Source organism: Martes martes, assembly GCF_963455335.1.
Source record: "Martes martes genome assembly, chromosome: 13".
Classification (NCBI taxonomy): Eukaryota; Metazoa; Chordata; class Mammalia; order Carnivora; family Mustelidae; genus Martes; species Martes martes.
The window spans coordinates 64378679-64400394 of NC_137901.1; the positions used below are offsets into that span (position 1 = coordinate 64378679).

General features: G+C 47.2%; 1 protein-coding gene across 2 annotated transcripts in view; it reads left to right on the forward strand.

Annotated features, from left to right (window-relative positions):
* SMARCB1 (SWI/SNF related BAF chromatin remodeling complex subunit B1) overlaps positions 1-21716 on the forward strand; it is a 36706-nt gene that overhangs the window by 12005 nt on the left and 2985 nt on the right. For both annotated transcript variants that reach the window (XM_080822256.1, XM_080822255.1), the window contains exons 5-7: positions 891-1018; positions 11112-11278; positions 16762-16952. In XM_080822256.1, coding sequence (XP_080678382.1) covers positions 891-1018; positions 11112-11278; positions 16762-16952 — 486 coding nt within the window. The remainder of the gene's footprint in view (positions 1-890; positions 1019-11111; positions 11279-16761; positions 16953-21716) is intronic.

Sequence of the window (21716 nt, forward strand, 5' to 3'; positions counted from 1 at the left end):
AACATCTGCATCGCTGACCCCTTTTCCCTCTTCCTTCACTTTTCTCTTTCCTTCCTTTCGCTTTTTGACGTCACTTCCTCAGCACTGCTTTCCCCCCTTTAAAACAGCCACCCTTGTCCCTTTCCCTATCCGTGCTTCCTAGAGCCTTGGTGTCTGGCCTTTGTTTGTCTGTCACCTTTGCCCCACCTGAGAGCAGGTGTCAGCCCTCTGTATTCCACAGACTCCCTTAGGGTCCCCTTACCCTCCGGCATCTTCCCCATCCCCTTCCCCACCCCAGTCTGTTCCCTCTTTGTCTACCTAAAATACGGTTATGACCACAGAACTGCCTTGCTTTGGATTCTCCTGGGGCTCCCTCAGGGAAGAGGCTGGATTCCGTAGCCTGAGGTGGAGAAGCGTGGGTACTTGGACACCTGTAGCCTCTCTGCATTCCCCACGCTGCTTCCCCTCTTCCTTCCAGTCTGCACTCCGCCTCCAGCGCTCTGGCTTTTACTCCCCCAACAGCTCCTCACTGCTCCTGCCCCTTGGCTTTTGCTCAAGTATTCTTCTTCTGGAAATATGATTCCTTTCCTACAGTTTTCTGTGAAAATTCTGCCTGCTCTGGGGCTTAAATCTCCTTTCCTTTGGGGTGCATCAGGGTTATAGCTCACTGCCCACGGCCGCAACTCCTTCTCCCTTCCCTATATGTCCTTGAAGTGTGAGCTCTGCCCTTGTGGCTGCAGGACCCCTGCTGGCTCGTCTCTGCCAGCTCAGCTCTCACTCAATGAGTCGCCATAAGAAGTGGGCTTTTCCCCTCTGGCCAGGTTCGCAGTGACCAGCAGTGCAGGGAGGGAGGTCCTGAGCGTGGAGAACCACAGCACCCCTTGCTGAATTTGTTGCCACTTCACTTCCAGCTTTGACGACCATGACCCAGCTGTGATCCATGAGAACGCATCCCAGCCTGAGGTGTTGGTCCCCATCCGGCTGGACATGGAGATCGACGGGCAGAAGCTGCGAGATGCCTTTACCTGGAACATGAATGGTAATGTTGGGCTCTGCGCAGCCCAGGCCCGACTGTGGTGGAACGGTCCTTTTTCTTACGTACTGCTTATTGGGATCCTGGACTCTGAACACGACATTCAAAGCTTTGTGGCATAGATGGGGAGGGTGTGGACTCTGCATTCAAATCCTGCTTCTGCCTCCCCATAATCTGAGGGTTGGACCCATGAGCTTCAGGTTCCTTCCTCTCCCACTGAGCGTGGGTGGGTCAGGGGCCAGTCACGATTCAGGCTGTCTGTCCACAGAGCTTGATGATGACCTTGATGCTGCTTAGACCAGTTTGGCCGCATGGCCATCGACAGACCTCCCAGCAGCCCTGTCCACCCCTCTGGTTTTTCACGATGTTCTGTGTGTGTGCTCGTACCTTGCTGGGCCCCATAAGGTCTGTCCTTGCTCTGTTCTTCCTCTTCCCATCCTTGCTTTGTAAGTCCTGGGTCAGGTTCCTGCTTTTCCCTGGCTCCCAAAGTCTGAGCATGACTCCATGCAAAGGAGCAGACAAAAACATAGGAGATGTTCGCTGGAGTGCTGCATTCTCATCCCAACGAGGAAGGAGGATTGCACCTGTGTTTATTTTTTCTTATATTGTTTTCCTGAATCTTTCAGACTTTTTGCAATAAACAGATTATTTATATTTAGATCCAAACCAAACAACAATGAAAAACCCCAGTGAGTATCATTTTTTTAAAAGATTTTATTTATTTATTTGGCAGACAGAGATCACAAGTAGGCAGAGAGGCAGGCAGAGAGAGAGAGAGGAGGAAGCAGGCTCCCCACTAAGCAGAGAGCCCGATGCGGGGCTCAATCCCAGGACCCTGAGATCATGACCTGAGCTGAAGGCAGAGGTTTTAACCCACTGAGGCATCCAGGCGCCCCATGAGTATCATTTTTAAGTGAAGGAAAGTTGAGACTGTCCAGAATCTCACCATCCCTGCTAATAATTTCCCTGCCAGTCATTTGCATGTGCAAACATACTTAACAGACTTGTAGTTATAGTGTAAGTATAATTTTATTTTAATTCACTTATAAGTATCTCTCTGGTTTCTTTGGTCTTCATAATTAGTGCACGATTTTCTGATGCTCAGACTCCTGCTACTGTTAGACCTTTCCATGGCAGAGAACATAATTGCTTACAACTTTGTTCTCCCAGAGGGATTTCCTCAGGGAAGAATGTGTGTAGTTGTTGATACATGGTTGTGTTGAGCTTTCTGTAGGAATCAGGGTGCTTCCTGTGGTCATCTCCTGGCACTTGATGTGCCAGGCCTGAGTCCAAGGGCCTCTGCCCAGCTCTGGGAACAAGACCCAAGAGCCAGGTGCCTGTCATCCAGGGCCCATGGGTTAGTGGGCTAGAGAGAGGATATGGCCAGGGGGAGTTGGGATGAGGGGTTCCAAGAGGTTGTCATGAACATAGACAGGGCAGGTATGGTGCGTTGGTGATACTCCAACATGGGGACAGGACAGCTGATGAGCCCCAGGCCATGGCCAGTGCTGCACAGCCTCTGTTACACCATTCCCGGCTTATCTCCGCTGGTGTGTGTTAGAGTTCATTGTTAATTCATCTTTCTCCCTGTTTCAACCCCTCGAGGTCAGAGAGCTGGGTTTTTTTTATCACTGCTCTTCTTACAACATTTAGCATAGAACCTGGCCATAGGCCATGGCATAGGAACTTAGCTGTTCAAACAGACTCCGTACACGTATTATCATGTTATGCTTCTTCAATAAAATGTAGAAAGCTCAAACTATTTATTTCTACTCCCACCCTATTTTAGAAGGGAGAAGGCATCTTACATGGGAACGCTGGGTACGAAAGAATAAAGCAAATGCAAAAGATGTCATTAGGGAAAATTGGATGAGACAGAAAATGAAATGAGAAGATGCAAAATGAAGCCAGTGTTCTGGTTCATATTCTCAGTTCAGTAGGCGTACGGTGAGGGGAGGGCATGCCACTCGGCCCTTTAGAACTGGGCAGAAAGTGACGGGATGATTGGTTCTGCAGTTCCTGGTGTGGTCAAGATGAGCAGCCACTTGAGGCTCAGAAGCGACAGAATCACAATGTACTGCTTGCATCCAAAAGCACCTTTCCCCCTGGCTCTCAGAAAGAGGATGCTGTATAACGCAGTGAAGACCTGTATCTTTCTGGGAACACTGCCAGGAGTTTCTTTGAGCTGTTCCTCAAAGGAGTCCTCTGGTAACATATCCTATCCCACACTAAGTGTAATTTGGTACAAACCCTTGGAGAACCAAAATAATTTTGTTCTGCAAGCTCTTCATCAGCCCACAGTGGTACTTAGCCTGTCTAAGAGCTGTAATTCTTAATTGGTGATTAGGAAGCTGTGCCCCTGGCATGGGAGTTAAAATTGCATGTTCAGAATCACTGGTGTTCTTTGTGATCATATTTCATTTACTTTGAAATTTCAAGTAACTATGGTGGGTGTGAGATACTTCTATCATATCACCAAGGGACTGAAAATGTTGAGCGCCGTGAATGAACTACATGTCCTCCAGAACCAGGACAGTCTTCAGAACCAGGATTTGGCTCCAAACAAACTTTTTGGAAGGAAGCTGTTAACAATGAATTCAAGGTTATCTTCTCTTAGAAGGACATGGAAGAGAGCTTATGTGAGTCACTGGTGAAGTATGACATCATCTGTCTCAATAGCCAGCCTACTTGGGGTGTGTTAAAATCCTCCAGAAAGGATGAGCTGCTGAACAAGAACATGTGGATGCCAGTGTGGCCCCACCAGGGGCTGAGGGCATCCCAAGGCAGGGCCCTGAGCTGCCCCAGGAGAAGGTGTGGCATCTTCTCCTGCACACAGGCCAGGGGTGACCAGGGCCCTGCAGGTTAACTCTGTGGGGCCTGGCTATAGGAAGCAGGCTCTAGAGATTTGTGTCCATGTGTTCCCTTTGGATGCTTAAAAACCCCAAGTGACAGATTCAGGAAGCCGAGTGGATCCCAGCAACATAAACCCAAAGAAATCCATGCCAAGGCCTATCTTAGTTAAACTTCTGAAAACTAAACCCAACGAAAAGATCTTGTAAGCCGAGAAAAAGAACACCTGACTTAGAGGGAAAGACCTAGGCTGACAGCAGATTTCTCATCCAAAACCACGGAGGCTGGAGGAAATGGCACGTGGTTTTTCGAGCACTGGAAGAAAAGGACTGCCGATCTTGAATCTTACACCCAGTAAAAATATCCTTCAGGAATGAAAGGGAAATCCTCAGATGAAGGAATACTATCACCTAGAGACCTAACCTAAAAGAAGGGAGATGATAGGGCACCTGGGTGGCTCAGTTGGTTAAGTGTTTGCCTTCAGCTCAGGGCATGATCCCAGAGTCCTGGGATCTAGCCCTGCATCAGGCTCCCTGCTCATTGGGGAGTCTCCTCCTTCTACCTCTGCCCCTCCACCTGCTTGTGCTCTCACTCGCTGACTCCCTCTCAAATAAATTTTTTTTTTTTTTTAAAGAAGGAGGGGCACCTGGGTGGCTCAGTCGGTTAAGTGTCTGCGTTTGGCTTGGGTCATGATCTCAGGGTCCTGGGATCAAGCCCTGCATCAGGCTCTGTACTCAGTGGGGAGCCTGCTTCTCCCTCTCACTTCCCCTCTATGTGCGCGTGCTCTATTTCTCTCAAATAAATCTTATCTTAAAAAAGGGTATTATAAAAGAAACTTCGGAACATCATGAAGGAAGAATGAATATGATAAGCAAAGGTACGGGTAAATATAATAAGCTTGCTTTCTCCTCTTGAGTTTTCTAAATATGTTCAACAGTTGATGCAAACATGGTAATGCTGTCTGATGTGGTTCTAAACATATGTAGAGGAAATTTATTAAGATACTTGTATTATAAATGGGGAAATGTAAAGGGATGTGATGAGAGGTAAGGTTTCTATACTTCACTTGAATTGGTAAAAATGAAGAAACCATAGACTGATAAGTTATGTGTATATGATGTTACATATAGAAGGGCACTTGAAAATTCTACACGAAGAGATATGTTCAGAAATACTACAGATAAATCAAAATGGAATCCTAAAAAATGTTCCAAGTAACCCACAGGAAGGCAAGAAAAGAAAACAGGAAAAACAAAAACAAAGTGACAGATGTAAGCCTTAATATGTCAGTAATTACCAGTTAAAAAAAAAGAGATTCTCCGAGTGCATTTTTTTCAACACTTCATTTTTTAAAAAAATATTTTATTTATTTATTTAACAGAGAGAGACTCAACGAGAGAGGGAACACAGGGGGAGTGAGAGAGGGAGAAGCAGGCCTCCCGATGAGCTGGGAGCCCGATGCGGGGCTCAATCCCAGGAGCCCAGGATCATGACCCGAGCCAAAGGCAGATGCCTAATGACTAAGCCACCCATGCGCCCCTCAACACTTCATTTTTTATTTATTTTTATTTTTTGTTTTGTTTTAAAGATTTTATTTATTTATTTGACAGACGGAGATCACAAATAGGCAGAGAAGCAGGCAGAGAGAGAGGAGGGAAGCAGACTCCCTTCTGAGCAGAGAGCCCGGTGTGGGGCTTGATCCCAGGACCCTGGGATCATGACCTGAGCCAAAGGCAGAGGCTTTAACCCATTGAGCCACCCAGGCACCCCAACACTTCATTTTTTAAAGTAACCTCTGCACCCAACATGGGGCTCGAACTCACGACCCCAAGATCAAGAGTCACATGTTCTACCAACTGAGCAGAGTGCATTTTTTAAATGATAGATTATCTACAAGAAACTTATTTCAAATATAATGATATAAGTAAGTTGGATGTAAGAACACAGAAAAGATACATCATTCAGGCATTGGTCAGAAGAAAGCAGAAACGGTAGCATTAGTATCAGATGAGGCAGACTTAAGAGCAAAGCAAATGACCATAGGTAGAGAGATGAAGTACAGTTGTACCCGCTTCTCCATAGGGAATATGTTCCAAGGCCCCCAGTGTGTGCATGAAACTGCAGATAGTGCCTAGTCCGATGTATACCATGTTTTTTCTTATGCATACCTACTTACGGTAAAGTTTATAAACTAGGTACAGTAAGAGATTAACAATAATAGGACAATTTTAACAGTACTGTAATAGAAGTATGAATGTGGTCTCTCTCAGAATACCTTAGTGTACTGTACTCACCCTTGTTCTTGTGATGATTTGAGACGATAAAATGCCTACGTGATGAGATCAAGTGAGCTATAGGGTTAGCCTACTGTGATCTTCTGATGATACCTCAGAAGGAGGGTCATCTGCTTCCAGACCAAAGTTGGCAACAGGTAACAGACTGGAAAGCAAAGCCACAGATAAGGGTTGGGGGGTCTGTAATGATAAAAAGGTCAGTCCGCCAAGACATAGCGATCCTAAATATGTGTGCACCAAACAGCAGAGCCGGAAAAGATGGGAAGCAAAAACAGAACTGAAGGGAGAAACAGACCAATCCACAATTACAGTGCAGACTTTGATATCTCTGTCTCTCAACAACTGATAGAGCAACTAGACAGAAAATGAGCAAGATGAGGGGCACCTGGGTGGCTCAGTGGGTTAAATCCTCTTCCTTCAGCTCAGGTCATGATCCCAGGGTCTTGGGATCGAGCCCCACATTGGGCTCTCTGCTCAGCAGGGAGTTTGCTTCCCCCCCCCCCGCCCCCATCTGTTGCTCTGCCTACTTGTCTCTTTCTCTGTCGAATAAATAAATAAAATATTTTTTTAAAAAAAAGAAAAGAAAATGAGCAAGATAATAGAAACCCACCACCAGCAGCTGACAGTGTCAAGCATTTGTGGAACACTGCATCTGTCACAGCAAAATGCACATACTCTCTTTAACTTCCTATGGGACATACACCATACAAACCATGTCATGGGTCATAAAACAAACCTCAACAAATTTAAAAGAATTGAAATTGTGCATTATGTGTTCTTCAACCAGAAGGGACTCAAATGCTTGTAAACTCAGCAACATGTTTCTAACTAATTCATGGTTCAGAGAGGAAACCTAAAGGGAGATAAGTGGATACATGAACCTGAATGAAAATAATCACGTACCAAAATTGGATACAGCTAAAGTAGTCCTGACAGGGTAATCTGTAGCATCAGAGTTTACAGTAGAAAAGTAGAAAGTTTCAGATTTATAATCTAAGCTCCTGCTTCAAGAATTGAGAAAAAGAAGAGCAAAATAAAACCAAAGCAAGCAGAAGGCTGGGCTTAATAGAGCAGAAATCAACAACATTAAAAACAGAAAAACGATGGAGAAAATTAATGAAATACAGCTGATACTTTGAAAAAGCTCAGTAAAATTGACACACCTAGCAGGACTAACAACAAAAGATGAAAACAAAAATTATCAAGTTCACTACAGACTCGGCAGGTATCAAAAGGGAGTACCACAAAAGCTCTACACACATAAGTTTGACTATTTAGACAAAATGGAGCAATTTCTTGTAAAACATATGCTACCACAGTTCAGTCATTATCAAATAGATAATTTGAATTGCCCTATCACTATTAAGAAATATGATTCATAATTTAAAAACCTCTCCAAAAGGAAATTTCCAGGCACAAATAGTGGCTCTGGAGAATTTTACCAAACATTTATTTTTTATTTATTTATTTATTTATTTGACAGAGAGAGATCACAGTAGACAGAGGCAGGCAGAGAGAGAGAGAGGGAAGCAGGCTCCCCGCCGAGCAGAGAGCCCGACGCGGGACTCGATCCCAGGACCCCGAGACCATGACCCGAGCCGAAGGCAGCGGCTCAACCCACTGAGCCACCCAGGCGCCCTTTACCAAACATTTAAAGAAGAACTAACATAAATTCTCTGCAGTCTTCTCCAGAAAATAGAAGAGGGAACACTTCCCAATGAATTTTACTGCCCCCTCCCATGCATTTCACAAAGCTCATACTACCTTGTTATCAAAACTAAAGACAGTACAGAAATAAATTGTAGACCAGTATCCCTAATGATTATAGACATGAATCCTTTTTTTTTTTTGAAGATTTTATTTATTTATTCAACAGAGAAAGAGAGAGAGGGGGAAGCAGGCTCCCTGCTGTGCAGAGAGCCCGATGTGGGGCTCGATCCCAGGACCCTGAGATCACGACCTGAGCCGAAGGCAGAGGCTTAACCCACTGAGCCACCCAGGTGCCCCATATAGACATAAATCCTTTTTTTTTAAAGTAGGTTTCAGGGACGCCTGGGTGGCTCCATCAGTTAAGCCACTACCTTTGGGTCAGGTCATGATCCCAGGGCCCTGGGATCCAGTCCTGGCATCGCTCCTTGCTCAGTGGGGAGCCTGCTTCTCTCTCTGCCTCTTTCTGCCACACTGCCTGCTTGTGCGTGCACTCTCTGTCTCTCTCTCTCTGACAAATAAATAAATAAAATCCTTAAAGTAGGTTTCGTGCTCAGAACAGAGCCAATGCAGGGCTTGAACTCACAATCCCGAGATCAGGAACTGAGCTAAGATCAAGAGTGAGGCAGAAATGACTGAGCCACCCAGGCGCTGGGACACATAAATCCTTAACAAAAGAGTAGCAAACAGAATTCAGCAATATATAAAAAGAATTGTACACCAATGACCCAAATAGGGTTTGTTATTCTGGGGATGCAAATCTAGTTAAATGTTTGAAAATCAGTCAACATAATCTACCGTATTAACAGACTAAAAAAGAAAAACCAGACGATATCAATTTGTTGCAGAAAAAAAATTAACAAAACAGTCATTCTTGATGAAAACTTGAAGAAAAATGAGACTAGAGGGAAACTACTTCAATATAATAAAGAGTATATACAAAATATCCTATAGCTAACCTACTTAATGGTGAAAGACTGAATGTTTTCTGCCTATGATCAGGGACAAAACAAAGATGTCTGCTCTCATCACTCTTGTACCTAGCCAGTGCAGTTGGGCAAGAAAATTAAAATAAAAACTTACAGATCAGAAAGAAACTGTCCCTGTTTGGGGGTGGCTGGGTGGCTCAGTCAGTTGGGTGCCGACTCTTGATTTTGGCTTGGGTCTTAATCTCAGGGTCCGGGACGCCTGGGTGGCTCAGTTGGTTGAGCAGCTGCCTTCGGCTCAGGTCATGATCCCAGCGTCCTGGGATCGAGTCCCACATCGGGCTCCTTACTCGGCAGGGAGCCTGCTTCTCCCTTGCCTCCGTCTGCCAGTGCTCGCTCGCTCTCTCTCTCTCTCTCTCTCTCTGACAAATAAATAAATAATTTAAAAAATAATATTTAATCTCAGGGTCCTGGGATTGAGCTCCACGTTGGACTCTGCACTCACCAGGGATTCTGCTTCAGGATTATCTCTCTACTTCTGCCCCTCCTCCTGCTCACACACACACTCTCTCTCTAAAATAAATTGTAATAAGTAAATAAGTAAACTCTTCCTATTTGTAGATGACATGATTGCCTACATAGAAAATCCCAAGAGATCTACAAAAAACCTGCTAACACTAATGATGAGCTCAGCAGGGTCATAGGATACAAGATAAACATGCAAAAATCAATTGTATTTCTATGTACTATTGGTGAACAGTGGGCACTCAAAAATATGTTACCATTTACATTCACTCAATAAGAAAAGGAATACTTTGGGGGCACCTGGGCAGTGCGGTTGGTTGAGCAACCAACTCTTTGGCTCAGGTCATGATCTCAGGGTTGTGGCATCAGGCTCCATGTTCAGCACGGAGTCTGCTTGGGATTCTCCCTCTACCCCCATGCACACATGAGTTCTCCATCTCTAAAAATCTTTAAAAAAAGAAAAACAGTACTTTGGTGTAAATCTAGCAGACATTTATAGGACTTATATGCCAAAACTACAAAAACACCAAAAAAACTAATTAAAGAAGATTGAAATAAATGGACAGGCATATCATGTTCATGGATTAGAATACTCAAGATGTCAGTTCCCCTAAATTGATACGCAAGTTGAATGCAATTCCTGTGAGAATTTCAGCAAGACTTTTTGTACATGTAGACAAAATTATCTAAAATTTGAATAGAAAGGTAAAGGAACTAGAAAAACTAAAGCAGTTTTGAAAAAGAATAAACTAGGAGGAATCAGTCTCCCCAGTCTCAAGTCTTAACTTATAGCTACAGTAATCAAGACTGCATGTTACTCAACAGTTATCTCAAACTAAAAAGTTTAGTAATGTTTTGCACATTGTACTCATAGGGTGCTTCATAGGGCACTTCAGCCCTATGCTGCAGTTTCCAAAATTAAACTATGCTTGCTTGCTATATGAGTTACTGATCTTACTGGCTGAGTGTTCTGGGTCTGTCTAGTGGTACTGTTAGGATGGCTGGTCTCTAGCCCTTCTGGCCTAGTGAGGAAATAGTGGGATAAGTTGTTGAGCAGACCTGGTTCCTGATGATGGAATCATGCCATGTACCAATAAGGGGATGCATCCTTTCTTGTTTCTGGCTCATCCCAGAAGGGGTGCATGGCCATTATAGTTTGGGTCACAACAACAGGGCAGAACAGAGAAAACATTCGATCACATGGTACCTTCCTGTAACTGGCCAGTTGCAGATGGCCCAGTGCAAGTTCATAATCTGGTATGGCTACATTTCCAGCATCCAGAGTCCATTTACACCTGCATATTTGTCACCTTGTTATGTGTATGTCCTGCCCTGAGAGAAGTAAGGTCCCTAAAAAGCCACAAGCAGCCTAATATCTCAGGGATTTCTCTTTTGGGAAGGAAGTGGTGAATGATGGTATGCCAGTGGGACGCCGACCTCAAAGTGACTTATCTGGAAGGAGACTGTTATTTTGATCAGACTTCCATAACAAAATACCAGACCGGATGACTTAAACAATAATTTATTTCCTCTCCATTCAGGAGTCTAGAAGTTCCAAATTAAGGTGTCAAAGGATTGTATGTGTGGAATGAGGGCCAGAAGCTGGTGATGCTCTTCCTCCACTTCCTCCTCCAGCCCCATGTCTGGGAGGGTCACCCTCGGTGGTCATTCCCTTCATCCTCAACTTTGTTGGGAAGGTCTAGTAGAGAAGGAAGGGGATGGGGAGGCTAGGGCCAAACATGGTTAAGTTAGGTCCTACAATCAGTTGGCAATTCCTGCCCTTTTTCCTGATTTCAGAGAAGCTGATGACCCCTGAGATGTTTTCAGAAATCCTCTGTGATGACCTGGATTTGAACCCGCTGACATTTGTGCCAGCCATCGCCTCTGCCATCAGACAACAGATAGAATCTTATCCCACGGACAGCATCCTGGAGGACCAGTCAGATCAGCGTGTCATCATTAAGGTGGGCAGTTCTTCACCCTGCTCCGGAGCCTGCCTTGTCCTGGGTGGGTCATAGGGTGCTGAGAGTACATTGAGTCCTTGAACCTCCCTGGCTTTAGGGTCCATACTGTGGAATTGGACTTCTGGAAAGCTATCCTAAAGGTAGCATGTGACTCTTTACCCCAGGAAGGGTTGTGGGCTGTTTTCTCTGAGTAAGAGATGTATTCTGGATGTATTCAGGGCACTGCCAGGTGTTGAGCAGAGCCCGAGTGGTACAGAGGAGATGAAGCCAGCTACCAGGCAGAGCAGGGAAGCCCACAGTGAGATGGACAGCAGTGCCACATTCTTCCTGTGGACTGGCTGGGTCAACCACATTTCCCACTGTCTAGTAACTCACTTCAGTTCTGGAGGAAGATGTTGCCTTACCCATTGTTTTACAGGTGAAGAGCTTGCCACATTAAGAGGTGAAACCATCTGCCCCATACTGCCCAGCTGATAAGTGGTGGTGCTGAGATTTGGGCCTAGGCCTGCCTGCTACAGAGCTTGCGTGGTGTGAGGTGTTATCTCATTGTGCCTTTGATTTGCATTCTGTTGAATATCTATCATGTGCCTTTTGGTCAATTGTAGATCTTTGGAGAAATGTGTTCAAGTTCTTTGCCTGTTTTTAATCAGGTATTTTGTTCTTTTGTTGTTGAGTTTAACAAGTTCTTTATGTTTTGTGGATATCAGCACTCTATCAGATATGTGATTTGCAAATATTTCATCCTGTTCTGTAGGTTACCTTTTTACTCTTTTTTCTTTTTTAATTTTATTTATTTATTTCAGAGAGAGAGAGAGAGAGATCACAAGTAGGCTGAGAGGCAGGCAGAGAGAGGAGGGGAAGCAGGCTCCCTGCTAAGCAGAGAGCCCGATGTGGGGCTGGATCCCAAGACCCCGAGATCATGACCTGAGCCAAAGGCAGAGGCTTAACCCACTGAGCACCCAGGTGCTCTGCCTTTTTACTCTTTTGATGGTGTCCTTTGATGCATAAAAGTTTTTATTTTGATGAAGTCCAGTTTGTTCTTTAATTTGTTCCCTGTGCCCTTGGTCTCATATCTAAGAAATCACTGTCAAATCCAATGCTATGAGGCTTTTTTCTGTTTTCTTTTAATATATTTATAGTTTTACCTCTTACATTTGGGTTCTTATCCATTTTGAGTTAATTTTTATATATGGTGTCAGGTAAGGGTCTAACTTAATTCTTATGTATGTGGATAGCCTGTTTTCCCAGCATCATCTGTGGAAATGACTTTCTTTTCCACATTGAATGGTATTGGCACCATTTGTCAAAAATCATTTGCCTGCATATTTGAGAGTTTATTTCTGGGATTTCTTTTTTTTTTCTTTTAAGATTTTATTTATTTACTGACACAGAGAGAGAGAGATCACAAGTAGGCAGAGAGGCAGGCAGAGAGATAGGGGGAAGCAGGCTCCCTGCTGAGCAGAGAGCCTGATGCGGGGCTTGATCCCAAGACCCTGAGATCATGACCTGAGCCCAAGGCAGAGGCTTAACCCGCTGAGCCACTGAAGCACCCCTATTTCTGGGATTTCTGTTTTATTGGCCTGTGTGTTTGTTTTTATGTCAGTACCACACTGTTTTGATTACGGTAGTTTCTGAAATTAGGATATCTGAGTCTTTCAGCGTTGGTCTTCTTTTTCAAGATTGTTTTTACTCTTCAGGGTCCCTTAGATTCAGTTCAAGATGGATTTTTATTCTATTTCTGCAAGAAACATTGTTGAAATTCTGATGATTGCAATGAATTTGTAAATTGCTTTGGATAGTCTAGACATCTTAATAATACTCTGTCTTCCAGTCCATGAACATGGGATACCTTTTCATTTATTTATGCTCTCTTTAATTTCTTTGAGCAGTTTTTGTTTTCATCATACAGGCCTTTCACCTTTTTGGTTAAGTTAAGTCATAAGTATTTTATTCTTTTTGACGCTGTTCTGAAAGAAATTGCTCTCAATTTTTTTTTCAGATTGTTTATTAGTGTATAGAAATGCAGCTCATAGTTGTGTGTTGACTTTGTATCTTGCTGCTTTGTTGCATTTGTTCTAACAGTTTTTTTGTATGTGATCTTTAAGGTTTTCTATGTATGAGATCATATCATCTATAAATAGAAGTAACCTTCACTTCTTCCTTTTCCAATTGGGATACCTTTTATTTCTTTTTCTTGGCTAGAAATTCCAGTATTCTGTTGACTAGAAATGACAAGAGCAAGCTTCCTTGGCTAGTTCCTGATCTTAAAGGAAAAGCTTTCTGGTTTTACCATTGAGTATGATGTTCATTGTAGGTTTTTCATAGGTGGATTTTATTAAGTTGAAGTTTTTTTCTTTTTGTAGTTTGTTGAGTTTTTTGTATGAAAGTTTGTTAAATTTTGTCAAATGCTTTTTCTGTATTAATTCAGGTGATCTTGTGTTTTTTGTTTTTCAATCTGTTAATATGGTGTGTTACATTAGTCAGTTTTTGTATTGAACCATCTTTGCATTGCTAGAATAAATCCCATTTGGTCATGGCATATAATTCTTTTAATATGCCACAAAATTCAGTTTGCTAGTATTCTGTTAAAGATTTTAACATCAATGTTTATGAAGAATATTGATCTGTAGTTTTCTTTTCTTGTAGTATCTGGCTTTGATATCTGGACAACAAGCTATAAAATGTGTTCTTTCCTCTTCAGTTTTTTTGACAGAATTTGAAAAGGATTGATGCCAGTTCTTCTTTCAGTGTTTCATAAAATTCACCAATGAAGCCATTAGGACCCAGGGCTTTTCTTTGTGGGGAAGTTTTTGTTTACTCATTCAGTCTCCGTACTAGTTGATTTCTTTTTCTTTCTTTCTTTCATTCTTTTTTTTTTTTAAATGTGGGCTTGAACTTGTGACCCAAGATCAAGAATTTCATGTTCTGGGGGGCACCTGGGTGGCTCAGTCAGTTAAACATCTGCCTTCAGCTCAGGTCATGATCCCACGGTCCTGGAATCAAGCCCTGCGTCAGGCTCCCTGCTCAGTGGAGAACCCGCTTCTCCCTCTTCCTCTGCCTGCTGCTCTGCCTGCTTGGGCTCTCTATCTTTCTGTCAAATAAATAAATAAAATCCTTAAACAAAACAAAACAAAACAAAAACAGAATTGCATGTCCTGGGATACCTGGGTGGCTAAGTTGGTTAAGTGTTTACATTTGGCTCAGGTCATGATCCCAGGGTCCTGGGATCAAGTCCTGTGTCAGGCTCCCTGCTTCTTCCTCTCCCTCTGCCTCTGTGCTCTCCCTCTCTCTCTTTCAAATAAATAAATAAAATCTTTTTAAAAAATTAAATTAAATGTAAAAAAATAAAACTAAATAAATTGCATGTGCTACTGATTGAGCCAGCCAGGTACCCCACTGGTTAATTTCTTTTGAGAGAAATACGAATCTGTTTTTCTTAACCCATTTTAGTTTCGTATTTTGGCTGGCCAAGCAGCAGAAAAAGGGCATGACTGAGAGGGAAGGGGAACTTCACAGAGAAATGGGGGCAGTGGGAGCCTCACCTGCATTCTGATGCCTAGTCTCTCATCTCTGAAGGATGGCCCTGAGGACTCTGCCCTGTGCCGAGTCTTGAATCCTCGCCCTGTAACTGTAACCGTAGTGGGGAAGTGGCCTTAGGGATTTAGCCACACCCACCGACATTTTCCAGATAGATGGGGTTGGACATGAGTAGGGTCCTCATGAGTCTGATCAGCTGGCTTCCTGATATTTTTTTCTCAGGATTTTTTTTTTGTGTTGTTTCAAATCCTCATGGAGCTTATGGGCAGCCATATAGGAAGTTGTCAGGCAGTTGAAAATCTGCTGAGAGTTGCCACCATCTCTCCTGACCAGAGGCTTTCTTGGCAACTGGGCAGCTGTGGGGCCCCTTCAGGCCCTCCATCCCACCTGTCGTCCCCCCTCCCCGCCTCAGGTTGAGTTTCTTGCCCGGCTCTGACACGAGGGCTCGCTAGCACCAAGGTCGGACACAGCTGGCCCAGGGAAGTTTTGCTGCTCAAAACACTCCACAGGCCTTCCAGATCCCTTTGTGGAAACTAGAGCCCTCAGGCCCAGCTCTGCCCAGGATCCTTCTCTGCAGGGAGCCCCATAGTCTGCTCTCTGTGTCCATTCAGTTCTTCCTAAAACGCTGCCTTCCCCAGGAGGTCTCAGCCTCCATTCACATATTTAACTTGCTTTGGTGTCTCTTCTCCAGCTGGAATGTCAGCCATGAAGACGGTTTTTTGCCAGTCATACTCACCTTTGCGTTCCCTGTGCCTCTCCTTGACGACACACAATCTGTATTTTTTAATAGATGCAAGTGTTAATGACCAGTTATTGGCAGGGACAGGCCCCCAAGTCTGCGCAGTGCTGCCTGGTGGCCAGGAGGACTCCTGCCGTTGCACCCGGGGCAGGGCCTGCTTGGGTTGCGTGGGAACGGGCTACACCCATTGCTCCTGTTTGATGTTTTTCTGTGGGCTGCCTGCTTTTTCCCATCTTTTTGGTCCCAGCATGCCCTCGGGGCTCACTGGGCATTAGGTTCCTGTTAGGGGAAGAGGCAGCTCTTTTGGTTTTATTCTGCAGACCATCACTGGTCAGTCGCCCAGTATGAGCAGAACACGGAAATGGGAAAAGATGGGGCTTGTTTGCAGTGAGGGAAAAATGGTGTGCGGGGTACAGAGGTGCAAAGCTTTGTGAATGGGGAGAGGGAGTGGGGTCCCATGCTGCTCTGAGGGCAACAGGTGGTCCCCGAGCAGTGGCCACCCTGATCTTTGTCTTAAAAAGCTGAGCACGAAGGGATAGTAGCATGGATGGGCAGGTGCATGGTGGCCTGCTTAGCTGGAGAGCACTGTGGGGTGGTCCCAACCCCACAGAGCCATAGGAGGAGCCTCGTGGGCACAGTGCCCAGAGAACCCAGCCAGACCTTGATGAGTCCTTCCTGTTTCAGAGCAGGCCTGCTCATCTGTGGCATGATGCGTAAAGGTAGGGGTTCTGACTGTGGTTGTCGGTGGGGAGCTCCTGTGGCTCAGGCTGTGTCTCATCTCGGTCTGGGGGCTGCACAGCCACAGCTTGGACCCTCTCCTGGTGCCAGGTTGCATGTCAGGATGTTTGCTGGGAGCATGGCGGGCTGGGCTGGCCGTGGGCCTCTGCTACCTGCCCCCAGGCTTTGTGCTACGGGCTGTTCGAGTGGGATGTGGGTCTGTGATCACACTTAACTAAGCAAGATGGGTGACTCTGCCAGGTCTTAGCCACAACCCCTCAGCAGGTACACGGTGTCATCTCCGTTTTCTAGATGGGAATCTGTGTGGCCAGAAGGACAAGGGCCAGCCCCGGTTCTCAGCTAGTAAGCTGTGGGCAAGGTCCAGCCCGGTCCGGCAGCTCCCCAGTCAGCTGTCTCACCTCTTCGAGGCCTCCCGAGGTTGGGTGCGGTTCTGACTCCTCTTCCTTGTGTTCTTTGGTTCTTGCCTCAGCTGAACATCCACGTGGGAAACATTTCACTGGTGGACCAATTTGAGTGGGACATGTCGGAGAAGGAGAACTCACCAGAGAAATTTGCCTTGAAGCTGTGCTCAGAGCTGGGGCTGGGCGGGGAGTTCGTCACCACCATTGCCTACAGCATCCGGGGACAGCTGAGCTGGCATCAGAAGACCTATGCCTTCAGGTAGGAGACCAGATGCGGCCCGCCCTCATTCCTTTGCAAACCTGTTTTGGGGAAAAGACGTCTCCCTACGTGCGGTGATGCTTTCGGGTCTCTCTGGAGCCTTGGCCAGCTCAGCAGCCCTTTGGTGGCTCACTCCTCCCGCCTCTTGTGTGTCAGCGTCAGGGCTCCCCATCCTCATCACGGTGGGGGGTGATTCTATCCCCTCTGTACCCAGTAGTGCCCCCCCCAACTGCATACAGCCACACTCTGCTGCCCCGCCACCTCTGTGCTTTTGCCCAGACTCTTCCCTCCGTCGGGGGTGGACTGCCCACCCCAGGAGCTGTCATCTGGTGGACTTGCCTTCTGTCTCATATAAGGGCTGCTCCTCGGGAGAGTCAGGGATCTCCAGCAGTTTATTTTTACTGTTATATCTCACCATTGTTAAGTCAGAGGCTAGTCGAGTGCCCAGATCGGCAGGACCCCATACTGGGGGTCGTGAAAGATAAAGAGCCACATCCAGGCTGCCTGTGAAAGGTGGAAGTGTAAACAGAACATTCCAGTCCTGTGTCCTTTGTGGCAGTGTGGGGGTGGACCAGGGGATGGCAGCTTCTGGAGAGGCAGATGTGGCTTTCCCATTGATGGTGGCCCCGGAGTGCAGAGTGGGTGGGTTGACGAGTGATCACGGGGAGTAGAGATTGCCCGCTGCGGAACTGTTCCCTGAGCTCCTTTTCCCCTGGGGAAAGTGCATTCTGGGGGTAGTGATGAGTATCCTGCATCAAAACAGGATGTTAGCATTTATTCTGCTCATAACTGTCATCGTCTACATTTGGCGATCATTACTCAGGGATAGCAGCTTAAAATGGCCCATGAGGAGCCAGTGCGAAGGTCTTTTGGCAAAGATATGACAGTTAACGGAGCTCGTGAGTATGTTTTTGTCTCAGCTGATTTTCCCAGAAATCCCAGGAGACTGACTGCTTTCTGACTGGTTCCTGTATATCTGAGAAAGAGAGAAGGAGTGACCATACACTTTCGGGGCTTGAGGATCCTGGCCCTGGGAAACCACTGAGCTCTGGGGGGATGTCCACGCGCCGCCTGCACTCCCAGCATCTGGGCTGAGACAGCACGCATGTCCCCTCCCATAACCTCCTAGCAGCCCTGCCATCCAGGTGGTCCTGCTGCACAGACAGGGTCCAGGCCCTGCCTGGGAGGAGGCATCAGTGAGCTGCGATGCGGCGGCGTCAGGCCCTTGTGAGAGTCTGGTTGGAGGTGCGGGCCTACATGTCCGTTCATGCTGTACCTGAGCCAAGGCCGATAGGCCTGAAAAACCGATCTGGGGTGGCCTCACTTGCTGGAGTGCCCCTCCCCCAGGTCCTGGGAGATGGTGATGTGGTACAGGTTGTGGGAGTGACACCGACCCCAGATACCTCATCCCCCAGATGCTGATCGGGTCAGAATCCACATTCTGACCAGCAGATGCTATGGGCTGGGGGTGCTCATGCTGCTCAGAGCAGAAGGACCCTGAGGGTGGTGGCATCCTCCTGCTCTGATCCCGGGGCGATCCCAGGTAACCTCCCAAAGCCCCTGCCGAGGCTTCAGGTCGTTGGTGGTGTGCCAGACAGCTCCCAGAGCAGGCCCCCTTGGGAGTCCCTGGTGGCGGCAGGTCAGGACTTATAGATGGCCCCCACGCCCCCATCTCAGAAGCCACTTAATAAGTTCCAGCCGGCTGGACGGGGAGCATTCCAGAGCCCCAGCCCGCTGCGATCTGCAGGCTGTCATGCTGAGTGTGCAGGTTTCTCGTCCTGGGGGTAGAGGGCAGGGCCGCTGACTGGAGACTGGGGTAAGCACATACCCCCTTGCCAGCAGCCCCAGCAGGCCAGGCTGGCGGAACGCAGCCTGTCTGGATCTGAGAGACACCCCAGTGTCTCTTTTTTTTTTTTTTTTTTTAAGATTTTATTTTATTTATTTGTCAGAGAGAGTGAGCACAGGCAGACAGAGAGGCAGGCAGAGGCAGAGGGAGAAGCAGGCTCCCTGCTGAGCAAGGAGCCCGATGTGGGACTCGATCCCAGGACGCTGGGATCATGACCTGAGCCGAAGGCAGCCGCTTAACCAACTGAGCCACCCAGGCGTCCCACCCCAGTGTCTCTTTTGCATTGGGACGGCTGCTTGTGATTTCCCAGCTGACCAGGCCTGTGCTCCTCATGCTAGGCCTGGCCTGTTGTGTGTGCTGTGTGTGGTGTGGGCAGCTGGACTCTGGAGAGAGTTTGCAAGACAGGAACGGGAGCTTAGGGTCAGAAGCTGGCTTGACGTAGGTTTCATCGTCCAGGGGACGACTGTGGCCTTCTAAAGCAATCAAGGGAGGGGACTGCAACTTCTCTCTCTTGCCCCTGACCCACATTGTCACCACTGCACCACGTCATCCTTTGGGAGCTCTGACCACTCTTGACTCTCCCCAGGGAGCCTGGTGTCGGTCAGTCTTTCTGGGGGAAAGGCTGTGTACTGGAAGTAGAGTGAGCTGTCACGTCCCCAGGGCCAGGGGCCACTTGGTCTGTGGAGGGTGGGATCAGGAACCCAGGCCTGGTCTCTGCTACACCCAAAGCTTGGCAACCGCTGAGTCACATGACTCCTTCAAAGGGGCTTGAAATCCGGGGCCTCCGTCATCCCATGTTATAAATGCTCTGAACTCCCTCCAGCTGGTCCTGTCTGTCTGCCCCCGGACCAAGCCCAGTGTCCGGCTGTGGTGCCATCCGCAGTGATGGTGGCACTGAATCGTGTCCACAGTGGAGCAGGGCAGGCTGCTGGTCACGGGGCATGTGTGAGCAGAGGCAGACAAGTCTCAGGAGCTAGGCCAGAGGACAGGCTGCTTCCCTCCAGCCATGGGACGGGCAGGCCTGATGTGGGCAAGCGTGAGGGGGGAGCATGGCATGTAACAAATGGATAGGGGGCCCCAGACTCCTAGCAGGAGGGGGACAGGGCTCCACCAGGGTAAGGGCCTGGGCCGACTGGCACATGGGAGGCTGTCAGATACCCAAACCTGCAAGCTGCTACCTGTGAGGAATGTTGTGTCACTGTAGTTGCTGGCCAGTCCCGTGGCTACAGTTGGGTGCAGAGAAGAAATAGCACCCTGTCCAGCACAGGAGACTTGTGTGTGGCCACTGAAAGTACTGGAGGCTGCAGGCCCAGGGTAGGGAACATGAGACCCCAGGGTGGGGAGGGAGGACAGACTGTTGGCCAGGAGGAAGCCAGGGATAGGGGAGGGGTCAGAGAACTTGGGAGCTGGGCCCGATGGGGGACAGAGAGGCAGTGTCCCTGGTGCACATCGGGGTTGGGAGACGCCAGGGTCATTTTAGACTTGTTGACCAGGAGCCACACAGGTTCCTCCTGGAACCCTGCCTAGCTGCCGGTGGCAGCATTTGCTTGCCTGCTTACCTGCTTTGAGAACCACTTCCTGGAGGTACAGTGCATGTATGGTGCAGTCCAGCCAGCTAGCACGGGCTCTGTAGGATCCGCAGAGCCCCAGCTGTCACAGCTGGCAGGCCTTTCGTCACCCCCAGCAAGCCTGGCCCCCTTTCGCCATTGCCCTGCCCCCATGGCGCTCAGCCCCAGGCGACAACTGATCTGCTTTCCATCAGCTTGCCTCTTCTGGGTACTCAGTATAAATAGAATCCCAGATCACGTGGTCTTTTGTGGCTGACTTCTCAGTGTCGCTTCTCCCTATGGCAGCCTGTATCAGAGCTTCGTTCCTTTTGGGGGCTGAGAGATATCTTGTCATACAGATGACCATATTTTATCTACCTAGTCAGCCGTTGAGGGACAGTGGGCTGTTGTCCCTTTAGGGCTGTTGTTAAGGGTAGTGGGGTGAGCATTCATTTTTGTTTCAGTGCCTCTTTTCAGTGCCCTTGGGTAGGTGCTAGGAGGGGAATTGCTGGGTCACGTGATAGTTGTGTTGAGCACTTGGAGGGAGGGCCCGACTGCTTTCCAGAGCCCGCCCCCCCATTTTACTTCCCGGCCAGCAGAGCCAGGCTTCTGGTATCTCACTTTTGAATCTAGCCCTCCTAGGGCAGTGGGGTAGGGTGAACTCGGTGGTTTGGATTTGCATTTCCCTGACCACTGATGACCTTGGGCATTTGTACATTGCCTTTGACAAAATGGCTGCTCAGGTCCCCTGTTTTTTAATGGGGTCATTTGCATTTTTATTACTGAGTTGTAAGTGTTCTTTATATATTCTAGATAGGAGTCCTTATCAGAGATAGGATTTGCAAATATTTTCTCCCACTTTACGGTTGTCTTTCCACTTTCATGACAGTGTCCTTCAAAACACAAAAGTTTTTTGTCTTTTTTTTTTTTTTTAGTTATTTGTTTTGGTTTGGTTTGGTTTTGGATTGGTTGGTTGGTTTTTCCCAGTAATCTCCACACCCAACCTGGGGCTTTAACCTACAGCCGGGAGACCCAAAATCTCGTGTGGCACCGACTGAGCCAGCCAGGTGCCCCGAAACACAGAAGTTTTAATGTAGTCCAGTTTATTTTTTCTTTTGTTGCCTGTGCTTTTTTTTTTAAGATTTTAAGTAATCACTACATCCAGCGTGGGGTTCAAACTCACAGCCCCAAGATCAAGAGTTGCATGTTCCACTGACTGAGTCAGCGCAGCACCCCCATGGTCCTTTTTTTTAACGTGACACCTATGAAACCACTGCCTAACCCAGGACCATATGTTGGAAAGACTGCTCTCTCCCCATCGCGTGGGCTTCCGCACCATGTAAAAATCCGTTGACCACGAAGAGGGTGGTG